Source organism: Chelonoidis abingdonii, chromosome 13 (genome assembly GCF_003597395.2).
Source record: "Chelonoidis abingdonii isolate Lonesome George chromosome 13, CheloAbing_2.0, whole genome shotgun sequence".
Classification (NCBI taxonomy): Eukaryota; Metazoa; Chordata; order Testudines; family Testudinidae; genus Chelonoidis; species Chelonoidis abingdonii.
Window position 1 is genome coordinate 23,776,920 of NC_133781.1, and position 15,650 is coordinate 23,792,569.

At 38.8% G+C, this 15,650-nt stretch overlaps 1 protein-coding gene across 2 annotated transcripts in view; it reads left to right on the forward strand.

Moving 5' to 3' along the window:
• SUZ12 (SUZ12 polycomb repressive complex 2 subunit) overlaps positions 1-14,644 on the forward strand; it is a 53,599-nt gene extending 38,955 nt beyond the window's left edge. Inside the window, exons 10-17 of one of the 2 annotated variants that reach the window (XM_032805697.2) lie at positions 214-391; positions 7,726-7,817; positions 8,120-8,263; positions 9,234-9,391; positions 10,183-10,381; positions 10,996-11,075; positions 12,208-12,313; positions 13,689-14,644. In XM_032805697.2, the coding sequence (XP_032661588.1) occupies positions 214-391; positions 7,726-7,817; positions 8,120-8,263; positions 9,234-9,391; positions 10,183-10,381; positions 10,996-11,075; positions 12,208-12,313; positions 13,689-13,865 (1,134 nt within the window). In that variant the 3' untranslated portion in view covers positions 13,866-14,644. Of the gene's footprint in view, positions 1-213; positions 392-7,725; positions 7,818-8,119; positions 8,264-9,233; positions 9,392-10,182; positions 10,382-10,995; positions 11,076-12,207 lie in introns of both variants that reach the window. The other variant, XM_032805696.2, reaches the window with a different exon arrangement.
• The last annotated feature ends 1,006 nt before the right edge of the window (positions 14,645-15,650 follow it).

Sequence of the window (15,650 nt, forward strand, 5' to 3'; positions counted from 1 at the left end):
AGTGTTAGCATTTTTAAATTTTTAAACTTTTTTAAATGCTTATCTTGAGAGTAAGAGTCTAAATTTAGAAAATGATTACAATTATGATCAAAAACCACTTGTACATTTTGATTTGTTGGGGGAAAATAGTGTCACTTCATCCATAAAAGCTTTTTCATGCAAAGTAATTTCAGTGTTTCCCAAGTAAAAACATGCCTTGTTTTTTTCCCCCAGAGGTTACCTCCATTTGAAACATTTTCTCAGGGACCTACACTTCAGTTTACCCTTCGTTGGACAGGAGATACAAATGATAAATCTACAGCTCCTATAGCCAAACCTCTTGCAACACGAAATTCAGAAAGTCTCCCTCAAGAAAACAAGCCTACTTCTGTTAAACCTGCTCAGACTATAGGTAAGTGAACACCCAGTTTCTCATGTTTTGGGGACACTGATTTTTTTGGGTCTTAACAGTCTCTTTGAGCTCTTTTACACTGAAATGCCCACTTCAAGAATTCCTCATTGCTGCATTACTAAATTAAAAAACAAACCTGTGGGGTACCTTGGAGCTGTAAAAGATCATGTAAAACCACTGCAGCTGAAACAAATAGTGTATGTACTGGTTTTCCAAATTTATTTTTTATAGGATTATTATATTTTAATTGCTTTACTGAAGATTTTTTAATGGAATTTTAAGGTAAGCAGAACATGAAGTAGCTGTCCTCAAGTTTGTTTTAAGACTAGCAGGTGAGATCAGTTTAAATATTCATAAGCAGATAGATAAGCTTTTATCTTGTATACTGATATGATATAAATCTTTGGAATGGTAGTGGTGGGATCTAAGTATACTTTTTCTAGGATTTTCTGCTTTCCTAGATTGCCTTAATCTTTCTAATTTATTATTGAAATTTCATCCAATTTATGCACTGTGATGAAAATGATCCCATTAATCCAGAATTTGGCATTCATATGACAATTGTGTAACACTTAACACCCAGTTGTTTCTAACATAGTGGAAAAGCACTGTCTGAAATAGTTGGTGCTTTAAATCAGAATACATTTTGATAAAAGTTTAAGAGATGGATGTTTCAATTGGCATTCATCAGAATATAGAGATTTTCTAATCTCTGGAGCTAATTTTTATATTGTCTGGGAATAATATTGAACTGGTAATGATCTCCTTGACATGTAATTAATATAGTGTATTGTAAAGCTGAACTATATTTACTGTTCAAGTAAGATGAGTTTCTTAGACATTTGTCAGGGTTTTCAATCTTTTTGCCCTTTTTGCTCAGTACTTTGCATGTGATTAGCTGACGGAAATTACTTACTCTTAGAATATCATGCTTGTAGTTCCCATCTACATGAAAGAGAAGTTCTGAAAATTGTAACAACTCAGCTTTCAGAGGAGCGGCAGTAGCTCCAATTTCTACCCATAATGCTCAGCGGTAAAACTGTGTACTGGTGTCCTGTTGGTCAGTTATAACAAAGCTGATTTAGTCGTTTGTAATTGAGGTAAATTAGTATTCATAGAATATAGGTGAAGCTTTAAACTCAGATTTTTGTGTTTTTATTATTGAACTGCTTCTTTTGACCATCTTTCTCCTCAGCAACCTGTTAGTGGAAGAGTTAGTAATTCTAAGGATCAGAGCTCTAGATATTAAAAATCTTCCAAACTTTGTTCTGTCTTTTCATTTTGGTTAATTTAATTTTCTCTTGACACTTCCCCTTTTTTTCCCCCCCTAAGCAACCTGTTAGTGTTTACTGTAAGGTCTTCCCATAACAGATTGGGAGTCTAGATTCAAACTGTAACAATGTCAGTGTTTAAAACTTTCTTCATCAGTGCATTAAAGTCAAGCAATATTGGCTAGAGTGCTCTTTTTCAAATTCATTTAATATTAGTTCAAAATGCTTCAGTTAGGAAAATGACTTGTTGAAATGTTCACTATTTCATTCCCATTTTAATTTATACTAGAACTGAAGACTTTAATGGATTACTGTAGTTTAAAAATTTTTAAATAGTAGTATTTTATATTTTTGCATTTACTTAGTCTTGAAATCTTTTGTACTCAATGCAATATTAGTGGAACAGTTGGGTTTTTATATATAGACATTGATGCTGCTGTGCAAGTAGAAATTTAAATCACTTTTGTCAATATAATCTGGCCCACTACTACTTCAGAGACCTGTTTTATCATAAGCTATTGATACTCACTGCATACCTAAGATAGACATTTTTTCAATCGTCTGGCATAATTAAATTAGTTTAATTTATATGAACTAGTATTTTGATGCACCTTAGAGACTAACACATTTATTTGAGCATAAGCTTTTGTGGGCTAGAGCCCACTTCTTCAGATGTGTAGAGTGGAACATATAGTAAGGAGATATATATACATACAGAACGTGAAAAGGTGGAAGTAGCCATACCAACTCTAAGGGGCTAATTAAGATGAGCTATTATCAGCAGGAGAAAAAAACTTTTGTAGTGATAATCAAGATGGCCCATTTCAGACAGTTGACAAGAGGTGTGAGGATATTTAACATGGGGAAATAGATTCAATCTGTGTAATGACTCAGCCATTTCCAGTCTCTGTTCAAGCCTAAGTTAATGGTATCTAGTTGCATATTAATTCAAGTTCAGCAGTTTCTCATTGGAGTTTCCTTACTATATGTTCCATTCTATGCATCTGAAGAAGTGAGCTGTAGCCCATGAAAGCCTATGCTCAAATAAATGTTAGTCTATAAGTTGTCACAAGCACTCTTGTTCTTTTTGTGGATACAGACTAACACGGCTGCTACTCTGAAACCTCGTATTTTGATGAGCACTATTGAAATGCCTGTACATAAAATAAAATGGCAAAATATACACAAGTCTAAAGAAATGTCTTCAGTACCTATTTAAAAGCTGTCACCTAAATTTGTAAATGGGTCATTTTTGAAAGTGTATTTTTATTGCATGTAAAATTATACCTGGACTTTGATTTGCATTGAGAATGATGGTGGCTATATAAGAAACCCCTTGTAAAAGGGATTAATGCAGGCATCGGTCATAGCTATAGTGTTGGAGGTAAGGTATGAAAATGACATTAGCTCTCTTCAAAAAAGACACTTCTCAGTTAAAGGTCTTAAAATGTCAAAATAGAAAATTTACCTTTTTACTCATATAATAAGCCTTGCTTTTAAGCATCATCATTGAAATCTTGCAAATCTATTCAAATTTTCAAGATATATTATTATTTATAAAGCTTTAACTGACTTGGAAACTTCCAGTGTCCCTCATAGGTTTTAGCTGGAATGCAGTTCTATCCACCAGGATTTAATTCCTAGATGTTGAAGGAGGCAGTTATTCTCTTTAGAGTCTCCTCTGTTCTGGAGTTTCTTCTTCTAGTTTGCTTAAGTCTGATGCCTTTAGGATGGTAATGCAAGATGCATTAATTTAATCTCTTGTTTGCTGATTTTGGTCCATTGGAATAACCACTATCTGACTGGAGGTAATAACAAGAGAAGGTCTGTTTTGTGGCCATTTGTTTCCAGTGCATGTTTTTATAATTTGCCCAGCTATTGTGTTATACAGTAATAAACTACATGGTCACAAGTGGCCCCTATCTGTATACTGCTTCTTCCAGGGGATAGGAGTTCATTTAACTACTTGAGCTCTTCTGTGTAATAATGCAGACACCAATCAGCAACAGCATCAGTGCCTATCTCTCCAGAAGTCCATGCCCAACCTTCACAGGATGAACCTTAATTTTCTCAGTATACTCAGAATGGCAGCTGCACCTTCTAGGAATCTGAGATGCTGTCCAGAATAAAGCACTGGAATGATGTTGTCCTCAGTAAGGCCTTCCTAGTGCCAGATCCTTTCGATTAATCCTCCACCCAAACTAGAAATTAGAGATGGGATAGGAGCTACTTCATGACTTTGGAAATACGAACTGCTAATTCAGCCCGGATAAACTTAGTTAAGTCCTAGTAGAGGAAGCCTTCAGGAGGAAGTTGTATTTCCCCTCGACTGGCAAAGTTCCACTTTTCTCACTGCTTCTCCATGCCAGGTCTCCTGGTGGTCCACTGTTTCTCTGGTCTTGACTAATGGTGGAATTGTTGAGAAGAATAGTAGTTGACTGCAGAAATGAACAGAGAGGGAGAAGGAACAGGTTGTTGGCCAGAAAAGCTGCATTGTTAACTTGTCTTGCATCAGAGCATCTTATCAAGCAGGCTGGCTCACTGAAGATCATATTCTCCCAGATGAGAGATCCCACCAGGCAAGGTGCTCCAAAGCACTCTGCAATCAATAGACAATCTTGAAGGTGTGTTTATCAACTAAAACAAAACTTTGAAGATTCTGCAATAGATTCGTATCCCAGCACTTTGGACCATTGACAAGTTGTTTTTTATAGTGGAGGAAGTTTCTAATATCTACATCTTATTTCCTGAATGTTGAGAAGTGAAGATGGACAGAAAAGATTGATTATAACATCTGCAGATTGAGATGGTCTGTAGTGGAACCCAGACAGCAAAGGACAGGATCTGATGCTGCTTTCTGAAGGATAAATATGCTCTGAATGTTCTCAGCTGTGTTCCTGGCAGACTTTCTAAGGCACGCTTGTGAAAAGATCTCTCTAAGACAGTAAAGCTTTTCAGAACATTGGGTTGACCCTCTGCTAAATCCTGAAAAGCAGAAGAAAGCCCATAGCTTACTACCCATGCAATGTTAGTTCTTTGTAGGTGGTACAAAGAACTAGGGGTGTAGGTCCTTTTCTTGCTTTTATGTTGGAATTATAGCAAGGGTATGCATATTTTCACCTGTTCCTAAAATCTTAAGTGCAAGAGTGTCTGTCTGCATTTTGTAAACAGCTTGAAAATCAAGATTCTATATTTAGTGGTTAGAGCAGGGGTCGGCAACCTTTCACAAGTGATGTGCCGAGTCTTCATTTATTCACTCTAATTTAAGGTTTCACGTGCCAGTAATACATTTTTAATATTTTTAGAAGGTCTCTCTCTTTAAGTCTATATATTATATAACTAAACTAGTGTTGTATTGTAAAATAAACAAGGTTTTCAAATATTTAAGAAGCTTCATTTAAAATCAAATTAAAATGTTGATTTTACCACTGCTGGTCTGGGGTTCTGTTCACCTACGCCGGCAGTGGGCTGAGCAGGGCCTGTGGCCGGGACCCCGGCTGGCAAGGGTCCAGCAGCCAGAACCCCAGACCAGCAGCAGGCTGTGCAGGGCCGGCTGCTGGGACCCCAGACCGGCAGTGGACTGAGCAGCCCAGCCCACTGCTGCTTCAGGGGTTCCATCTGCTGGCTCCTCCCAGCCGGGATTCGGCTGCTGGACCCTCACCCCACTGCCGGTCTGGGATCCCGGCCCTGCCACATACAGTGGGTACTACCGTTCTTCCTGGTTCTGGCCTGGCACTGAGCTTGAGGGTGGGATGCACTGAGCACAGGGCTGGGGTGAAGGTCTAGCCAGAGTTAGAATGAGGGAGGGGGCAGGAGGTGTAGGTGTGGGGCACTTACCTGGGCAGCTCCATGTGATTGTAGGGGTGCAGATGGGAATGCCGGGTCGGGCGGGAAGGTGCAGGAGCTCCATTTGGTGCTCGGATGAAGTTAGGGATTGTGGGGGATGCATCGGTGTAGGGGGGCTGGAGATGTGGGGGGGTCCAGGTGTCAGGCAGAGGCGGGCTGCATATGTGTGGGAGATGCCAGAGTCAGGCTGGTCATGGGGTGTGTGTGAAGAAGTCAAGCAGAAGTCTGGGTGTGCAATGAGGAGGATACAGAGTCAAAGGGCAGGGCCTGGGGTGTGTGGGGGGGGGTCAGGACGCAGCCAGAGGCTAGCGTGACTGCCCCCCTTAGAACCTCCAGCCCCCTCACTCCTTGTCCCCGACTACCCTCTTCTGGATCCCTGCCCCTAACTTGCCCCCAGGACCCATCCCTATCGAAGCCTCCCTGCTCTTTGTCCCCTGACTGCCCTAGGACCTTACTCCTACCTGTCCCTGACTGCCTCAACCGTTTTCTACACCCCCATTTCCCCCAAAAGCAGACTCCTGGGACCTCTCATGACCCCATCCAGCTGCTCCCACCCATGACAGGACCCAGAAACTCCTGACCCATGCAAACTCCCCCTGCTTCCTGCCTGCTGCAACCCCTCTCCCCGTCTGCCTCCTGACACCCCATCCCGAAATTCGACTCATCCAACCCCTTCAGCGGTCATTTCCCCTGACATCCACTCAAGACCCTCGACCATATTCCCCCCCCCCCCCGGACCGCTCGTTGGTTCCCTGTCGTCACTGATGCCTACCCTACACATCCCTGTCCCTAACCGACCCCAGGATCCCATCATCCCTCCACCCACCCCCCGCTCCCTGCTGTCCCCTTCCAACCCCACCTAGCTCCCCCTCCCCCGGGATCCCTCCTCTTATCCAGTCCACCCCGCTCCCTGTCCCCTGACTGCCCCCCCTGGACCCCTCACCTTGAGGCTCCAAGCAGAGCCAGATACACTACCCTGCAGGAGCGCACAGCCCTGCTCTTCAGAGTGCTGCGCGTGTGGTGGCAGGGCTCCGGGTGAGCGAGGATCGTCCTTTCCTCCCCACGGAGCGAAACGCTGCCTCGCGGGAGCGCGTAGCCCCGGCCCCCAGAGCTCTGCATGCATGGCGGCAGGGCTCCAGGGGAGGGGAGAAGGCGGGAGAGGGGCCAGTGGCCTGTTGCATTCGGCCCGGTGCTCCAGCCCGGGACCGTGGACTCCGTGGCTTGCTGTGCCCGGCAGAATTTTTAATGGCATGCGGAGTCCCAGCCGGCAGTCACATGCCATTAAAAATTGGCTTGCGTGCGTCTTAGGCATGCGTGCCATAGGTTGCCGACCCCTGGGTTAGAGACTAATTTTGACCCATTTTGTTGACCATTCAGAGGCAAGTGGGTTTTATAATTGGTCTCACTTCTTAGTGGGTAGACTTTTTTAAGGTTCAAGGTGTATGCTTAGATCTCTCATCTCTGACCTCCATTTGAGTCTATGTATTGCATGTAATTTTTCTGGCTTACTATTGGTAACTTGCCTAGTGGGCATTGTGTTACTATGCTGAATGAAAGGAATGATCATAGTGGACTAAAAGGGAGGCTGTTGGTAGAGACTGTATGCTAAGCACCTATTTGATGTTTAAATCGCCCTGTCAACTAAGGAATTGTTATATTCATATGTGATGCCAAAACTTGGCCCTAATATTAACCAAAAAAGTTTGATTTCAGGCAAAAATTCTAAATTATATACTTGTTTTTTACATTATAGCTGTATTTGATACTGTGTGTTCTCTTGTGTGACTTAAGAAATCTTTGAAATTGAATTTAGGCAATGTGTTCTGAGTGCAGTCATCTGAAGCTGTATTTTTCAGTGTTTCCCACCCAGCTCTGTTTTGACTATTACTAAAGAAATGTCTTCTCTTTCTGGTCAGGGCTTCTCCATTTAAGTTAACATTGTTCTTAACTTGAAATGTTCAGGTAATCTGAAGGGTTCCCCCAATCTGGAGAGCCACTTGGTGTTTAAATTATATTTGTAACTATAGATTTGAGAAGGAAGCTGAACACTGACTCGTTGTTTGATGAGCTACCCAACTCAAAGTACACTGAAGTAGCTCATTCCCTCCAGAATGAGGGAACCCTTTACAGAGCTGCTATATTCAGGTAAGAAACAATGTCCTTTTCCCATCACGCTAAACAGATGTGCGTGTCTTTATACATATATTCTTTTTGTAGCTGTGAAAGAGTCCTTGCCAACAGACCTACAAACAAGAAAAGAGAGAGATGTTTTAAATGAACCTCGACAAAAGTTACGAATATTTTACCAGGTATTGGAAGTTTAACACAATTAAGAATGGAGTATAGAAGTATTATAGAATTTAAATGTTCAGGCCTGATCTTTATGCAGATTTTCCCATCTGTGTGAAAGAGAAGGAATTTGTAGCTATATCTGCAGCGCTGTCCCAGTTGCCGCTTCAGCAGAATAGCACTTCCCCTAGATCATTCCCATAGGGAATATATGTGCGCGCGCTAAGGTGATGGATTTGTAACTGGGTTTTGAGGGTGGAGGACTAATAAATGAAATATTTCAGATAATGCTAATGCCAACTTTTTTTTTTGTTTTCATCAGTTCCTGTATAACAACAATACAAGACAGCAGACTGAAGCCAGAGATGACTTGCATTGCCCCTGGTGCACGTTGAACTGCCGCAAACTTTATAGTTTACTCAAACATCTTAAGCTTTGTCACAGCAGATTTATTTTTAATTATGTTGTAAGTAATCTTAAGTTATCAGTATGAAACAGTCTGTCATAGATACTGTGTAGCACAGTGACATCATTGCCATTCTGTTGTAAGTCACATAGTGAGGGTCAGCTCCCTGTTTAAGTATGTGAAGCCAAAATTGGGCCCCAAAAGATTCCCCCCCCATTGACTTAATCTTTAACAGTACATGAGACTCACTTCAGTTTAGAATATTTTTCTTCACTGTAGTTGTCTTTTGATACTGTGTATTCGTTTATATGATGTAGTCAGTAATTTAACTTAGATTTAAAATCAGGAATTTCCTGAGATTTTTAGGAGGCAGTTAACGATTCCAAGTCCTGTTAATTTTAGTTTAGTAAGGGACTGTATGCAAAAGATTACTCAAGAAATGTTTCCTTTCCAGTGCATTGTTTCATTGTTTTCAAATCACTACATTTATTTCTGATTTTCTTCATTTTAAACTCTAAGATTCCTATTTCCTCTTTTTGTCTATATCATGTCCATATTGTAGCTTCAGCACTTGGCGATTTGGTTAGAATATAGGGCAAGGACTGGCAGGTTTCCTAAAGGCTTCATAAAACTTTTGAGGCACTCTTCTGAATCACGTCTGTATTTGTGAGCTTCTGAACATTAATTTTGTAAACTTGTTACTTTTATTGAGTTTTTCAAACGAAACTGTTGGCTTTGTATTAAAATCCTTGGATGAAAAGGGTAAGAATGAACCATTCAGGATGAAGAGGCCTTTGTTTGTATCTAAAGGAAAAAATATTACTTAAGCTGTCTTGCTATCTCTGAGAAAGGAAGAGAAAACTAGAACCACGTGAGACATGATACTGTGGATGCAATGATTTTGTAAGGCATTTCGAGTTTGAACAGTCACTGTTCTAAAACTCCCTGAGGGATTGAGAAAAAGAGGATAAATCCTGGTACAATAGTGACTTTCCTTTATTATGCTAAATGTATTTACTATTTTTTACAGTATCATCCAAAAGGTGCTAGGATAGATGTTTCCATCAATGAGTGTTATGATGGCTCCTATGCAGGAAATCCTCAGGATATTCATCGTCAGCCTGGATTTGCCTTCAGTCGCAATGGACCAGTCAAAAGAACTCCTATCACACACATCCTTGTATGCAGGTAGGGGAATAAAAAGTGAAGTGGTGTTCTGTATGTATTGCATGGACCAGACTTTGCCTTTACATACCCATTGGTTTCTGTAAAGTTGCACATGGTTTGAGGGTAGAATTTGTTCCTCTGTTTGAAAACAAGGAAAGGAAATTCAAAGTGAACGAGTAGTTGTATTTTGAAAAGTGACCTTGTAAAATGGTATTGAGAGAGATCATCACCAGTGATTCCATTTAAAACTAGTTCACTTTTTAAGTAAAAAGGTAGCTTTCATAGCTGCCAGCCATACCCAGCTCATCTTGTGATCTGAAAGGTAAGGTATATTCTTTTTCTTGTGCTTCACCAGTAATGATGATTTTTAAATTGGAGCATAGTTAACAAATCTCAGAGACAAGAATCCATCTGAGTCTTCTATATGTACTGACTCTGTAATGCTAACAGAAATAAAAAGTAGTAAAAGGGTATTTGTTACTGAAGCAAGCAGATATGATGAACCTTATTCTTCATGTATGTTCAGTCAAGTAAGGAATATGGTATTTTCATATTCTATTTAATCTGAGTGTAACTACACTCTTAAATTATATTATTCAGATAATTGCACAATAACTTATTTTCTGAGGTCTAATATGGTTTTTATGCTTAATCCTTTGTATTAGATTTGGAAACTACAATATACATAACCCAATAAAATGACAAGTATTAGTAATTTGTACCACTGGTGACTAGTGTTTGCATTGCTGAAGTCTGATAGAACTGAAAACTAACATGTAAAGTATGCTTAGTTAATTTTTGTCTTTCATTAGGCCAAAGCGTACAAAAGCAAGTATGTCAGAGTTTCTTGAATCAGAAGATGGAGAAGTGGAACAGCAAAGAACGTACAGCAGTGGACACAATCGGTTATATTTCCACAGTGATACCTGTTTACCTCTCCGTCCACAAGAAATGGAAGTAGACAGTGAAGATGAAAAAGATCCTGAATGGCTGAGAGAGAAAACTATTACAGTAAATTATTCTTTATTACAAAAATGTATTTAGATGAATTTTCCTTGCCTATGTTTTATTAAAATCATCCAGCAAACAGTTTATCAATTTCACTAAGCAGAATTAGTTTTCCATCAGTCAGAAATCCAAATAGTGGTGTGTGTATATATACACACACCTTCTCTTATTAGACTAGTCAAATGGCACCTGCCTTTGGGATTAAAGCCCTGAGTTCATTAGAGTTGCATCACTGACATTAAATGTTTGTACATTTGAACTGCAGGCACTAAAGTGAACATGAAGTCTGTCCTCAGTTGCTAACCCAGTGCAGTCCACATAATCTTACAGGCTCCCTTCATTTTCATATGTTACTATTATTTAGTGCAGGAATACCAGTTGATAACAGGAAACATACAGAAATGTGGGTGTAGTAATAAAGAACTTGTACATCATGTTTTTGCATCGTAGTCTACACCATGATCTACCCTGAATGAAGAGTATTTTGATGAATTTACAGGAGCAGTTGTTTCTGTGAAATATAGGTGATTGAAAACCAGGAAAGGAAGTTTGAAGTGAACAAGTACTGTATTTGCTAACCTTGGGATTTTAATGTTTGTTTGATATTTTCACTGCAGCAAATTGAAGAATTTTCTGATGTTAATGAAGGAGAGAAAGAAGTGATGAAATTGTGGAATCTACATGTTATGAAGCACGGGTATGATAGTTATCTTAACTTTTACTAGAATAGACTTACTTTATACCATTCTTTGCTGCATCGAAGTTGACTGAAAATACACAATTAATTTGTATTTGTTTAACCTTCTAAATATAGTGGATCCTCCTTTCCTCGCTATACTCAATCTTGAACAGTACCCTGTCGGAGGATATTTAAATCCTGCATTTTGATTAGTTTCTGGAAGCTGGGGCATTTGGGATGCTATTTCTAATTATGCCTTTGATCCTGGAGGGATCACAAAGTACTTTAATACTGCGTGAAATGCTTCACATAGCACTAAATTACAACCAGCTCTGGGGAGAAATGGAGCAACTGTTTAACAGTGCACAGACATCATTTAGAAAAGACGTAAACATACCATTGTATTCAGTGGAAACTGGATGAGGTAATTTAGGTAGGCAGATTCGTTTTGCTTGAATTTGAATTTGCCAGAATGTCTATGCTAACTTTCCCTTCTCTTGCAAAAAGTCCCATAGAATCTTCACTAGCCACAGCTGCCCAAGATCTTGGATGAGACACTACGTTTGCTAAACAGTGTAGCATGTGTAAAGGAATTTTTCTCTACACGTAGTGTATTTTCTAGCTCTAATTTTTCAAAGCCAAGCTGAAAAGGAAAACCAAACATCTGATGTGGTGTAAACATACATCCAGCAAGTCAAATATCTTCTGTAGCTAAGACCACAGCTGTATTGCATCAGTGATGACCCAGAAATTGTGAAGTACACTTGTGGTTTGATGCAACTGAAATATAAGTCCCACAAATAACTTCTTTTACAACTATCTCTACATACATATATTAAGGATGACGACATATTCTGAAACTGATTGTTCCAACAAGACTATACTGTGATTTAATTGATTTGTTCGTAATTCACTAAACAGATATAGAGCACTTAAAATCCAAAGGGAGATCAGTTTAAAAGAGGAATGTGCTGCAGTGTTTGCATTTTCTTACAATTTTAGATTAATCTCTGGGAAATTTTGAAAACTTTTATATCTAGTCACTATCAGAGCCTGGTAGCTTCATTAATAGTGGTGTGAACTACATGTTATATTGCTTTTGATTTCCAAAATGTTTTACTTCCATACTGACCGTTTTTTAATTTGACAGGTTTATTGCTGACAATCAAATGAATCATGCCTGTATGCTGTTTGTTGAAAATTACGGACAGAAAATAATTAAGAAGAACTTATGTAGAAATTTTATGCTTCATCTGGTCAGCATGCATGACTTTAACCTCATTAGCATAATGTCAATAGACAAAGCTGTTACTAAGCTTCGAGAAATGCAGCAGAAGTTAGAAAAAGGAGAATCAACTACCCCAACAAATGAGGAGTTTTCTGAAGAACAAAGTGGGACAACAAATGGATATAGTGAAACTAACACGAGAGAGAGAGTTTCAGAAACAGATAGTGTCTCAGGGGTCACAAAACAGAGCAAAAAACAAAAGCTCTGAAGGAAAAGGCAAATGCTATTCAATGGACAAACATTGAAGTGACATTCTAGGGTGCATGAGCTATATAAAGAATTAAACAAAAAATTACACAGGTTCCAAACAGGCACTGTTGGATGGAAATAAATGATTTCAACAAGGATATTGTTACAACAGATTCCTATTCAGTTAATTATGCAAGTAATACACGTATATCAGTTTTGGTGATGTAATGACAATATTCTAAGAGTTTGAGCATGAAGAGCAATACAAAAATCTTTTTGTAATTTTAGTAATTAGTATCTTATGAACTCTACTGAATATACATAATTTAAGTATATGTAAAACAGTTTTTATATTAAGGTTTTTACATCTGTACCTGGCTGTTTTTCCTACCATGAAGTTGTGAAACATTGGGAAGGGATTGGGAAACAATTTGCTTTTTTTCTTTAGAAATGCTCCAGTTAGCCTTTTTTGTGAAAAATATGCATCATTATTTAAAGTTTAACCTTGATCCTTGTTTTTTGGAATCATTTATCAATTTACGATCATCATAAACCACAAATTGATAATTTTTTACACTAAAATTGTAAAAGTTTGCAAATTTAACATAGCACTTCTTTGTCTTGTGCCTGTTTGGAAAGACCTTGGCTTTTCACATTACAGACACAGTGAAATACCATCTTGGCTTTTTGAGGTTACTGGCAGTTTGTTTTTTGTGGATAATTCTGATGTATTGATCGCCCAGTGTACCCTTTTAAACTTGAACATTTAGCTACTTTCTATTTTTATTACACCTTTACACAGCTACACAAGAACTATCTGGTGTCTAACTCTTTTTTAAAGGGTTGCATCATAGTGTGCCATGCTAAGGCCCAGTCAGTATGTAGTCATTACTCTGATAAATACTCTAGTTGGAGTTATGCATACTGTTTTGCCTGAGTACAGACTGCAGGATCAGGCCATAGATTTAGCTTGGGCTTTTGAGATACCACTCTTCAGGAAAAATGCACTGTAAAATTGGACCAGAAAATGTGTTGCACTTCTTATGCAAGTATTCTGTGATGTATTGTATTCAATACAGATACTAAGATGCTGACTAAAATATATTTGAGCAGTTTTGCACTGCTGTTAACACATTTTATGCATATGTTTACAGATTTTTTCCAATGGAAAGTGGTTTCACTACTGGTACAGTATCAGCACCGATGGGTTTATTCAAGCAAGCACTGTGGTTGTGACATCACCTCAATTTTTTATTATCCTTAAGATATTGCATTTTTCATATTCTTTATTTATAAAGGAACAATGCTGCTGTAAATACAGGTATTTTTAATTTTTTATTTCATTCCATCACCATAAGATGCATTTCCCTATTTTGTTTAAGGGATATATAAGCTTTCTAATGGTGTCTTCAGAATTTATAAAATGTAAATACTGATTTTGATTGTCCTTAAGATGTGTTTAACTGTGAGACTATTTAACTAATGGTGTGGATGTGATTTGTCATCCAGTATTAAGTTCTTAGTCACTGATTTTGTGTAAAAATAGGAAAGAGGGAAACTGCAGCTTTCATTACAAACTCTTTGATTTGTCAGTTCTGAGTTATAGCAAACTCTAATTATGCCTCTGGGTAGTACATCAAGCATTTCTCTCTGGCTTTAATTTGCTAAAGCTGTGCACATATGTAAAAAAAAAAAAATAGATTATTTTAGGGGAGATGTAGTTCTAGAATTATTGCTTATGTCATTTCTTAAGCAGTTATGCTCTTAATGCTTAAAAGAAGGCTAGCATTGTTTGCACAAAAAGTTGGTGATTCCCAAAAAAGTAATGAAATTACTTCTGTCCAGTAAACTTTGTATGTCATGTCAATTTATAATAAAAGCTGAAAAAATCCCTTTGTTTTCTATTTATAATAAAGATGCCTTTTCTATATGTACCCTTAATGAGAAATTTTGAAGAAATCATGTAAGCTGGTTAAAAAAGCATTTGAATGGTACAGTAGATGTAAAGAGAGAAGCAAGTTCAGTTGTTTAAATGAACCTTTGTTTTTACATTAAATGTTTATTTGAAATCAGATTTTGTACATAAAGTTCAGTAATATAAAATCTGCCACCATTGTTGTCCAGTCATTTTGTGTGCGTGCAAAAAGGCCAGAAATAATACCTTGTCTGAACAACATAACTTTCTTTTCAGTTTTGACCAAATCTGGATCATCTACAATCTCCATCTGTCAGGTTGTTACAATTCTCCTGTCTATAGAGTTTTATATGGTCACCCATTGTTGTAGTATCTGAGTGCCTTCCCCATAAAATCAGTATTGAAATCCCTAATGGACTTCAGGAAGTCTCGGCTTCTTGCCCTTCTGAAGCTTTAAAAAAATTTGTTTGAGATTTGTTTTTCATTTACAGGTTTTTATTTCATTTTTTGATGTTTGGGGTAGATAGTGTATATGTTGTGAGCTAAGGCCCCTCTAAGTTGTGCAGCCGCCCGGTAGGCTATCAAGTGCTGTGCACTTCAGGTGTCCCTTCCCCCATTGCTGTGCTGCTCCTGGGAGCCTCCCGCTTGCTGTGCAGGGAGGAGAGCATTGAAGTCAGGGTGTCCCCCTGCCCCCGTATCATCGCCACAGAGTGGGATTTGGGGGGGCGGAGGGCATGACAGGGGTCAGGACAGAGGGAGCTTGCTGGCAGCTGCTGCTGTGTCTGGACCTGCCCATCTACTTAAAAGGGCAGCATGGTTAAAGGGGCAATGCACTCGTGTGTGCTTGCTCATGCTCACTCACTGTGTGTGTGTCTGACACTTACCTCTCAACACTTGTGATGGTGTTCTTGATACTTCTTTCAAAGGAAGGTATATTTTGATACAAAGGAATTCAGCAAAGCTGCTTCTTGACTAGTTGAAGTAGGCAAATAGAGCCCATATGAAAGGAGTTTTCAGAAGAGATGGGGAGATAATGCTGGGAAGGCTTGGTGTTTCACCAACTGTGATTTTGTGGGAAGGAAGAGTCATGGCTAATAGTAGGTGAGCAAAAGACAAGGGTTTAGTGAGGCAGTACCTGAAGTAGGCTGCGTCACGTTCATGGAGTGCTTAAATATGCAGTTTAGAAATGGATCTTGAAACT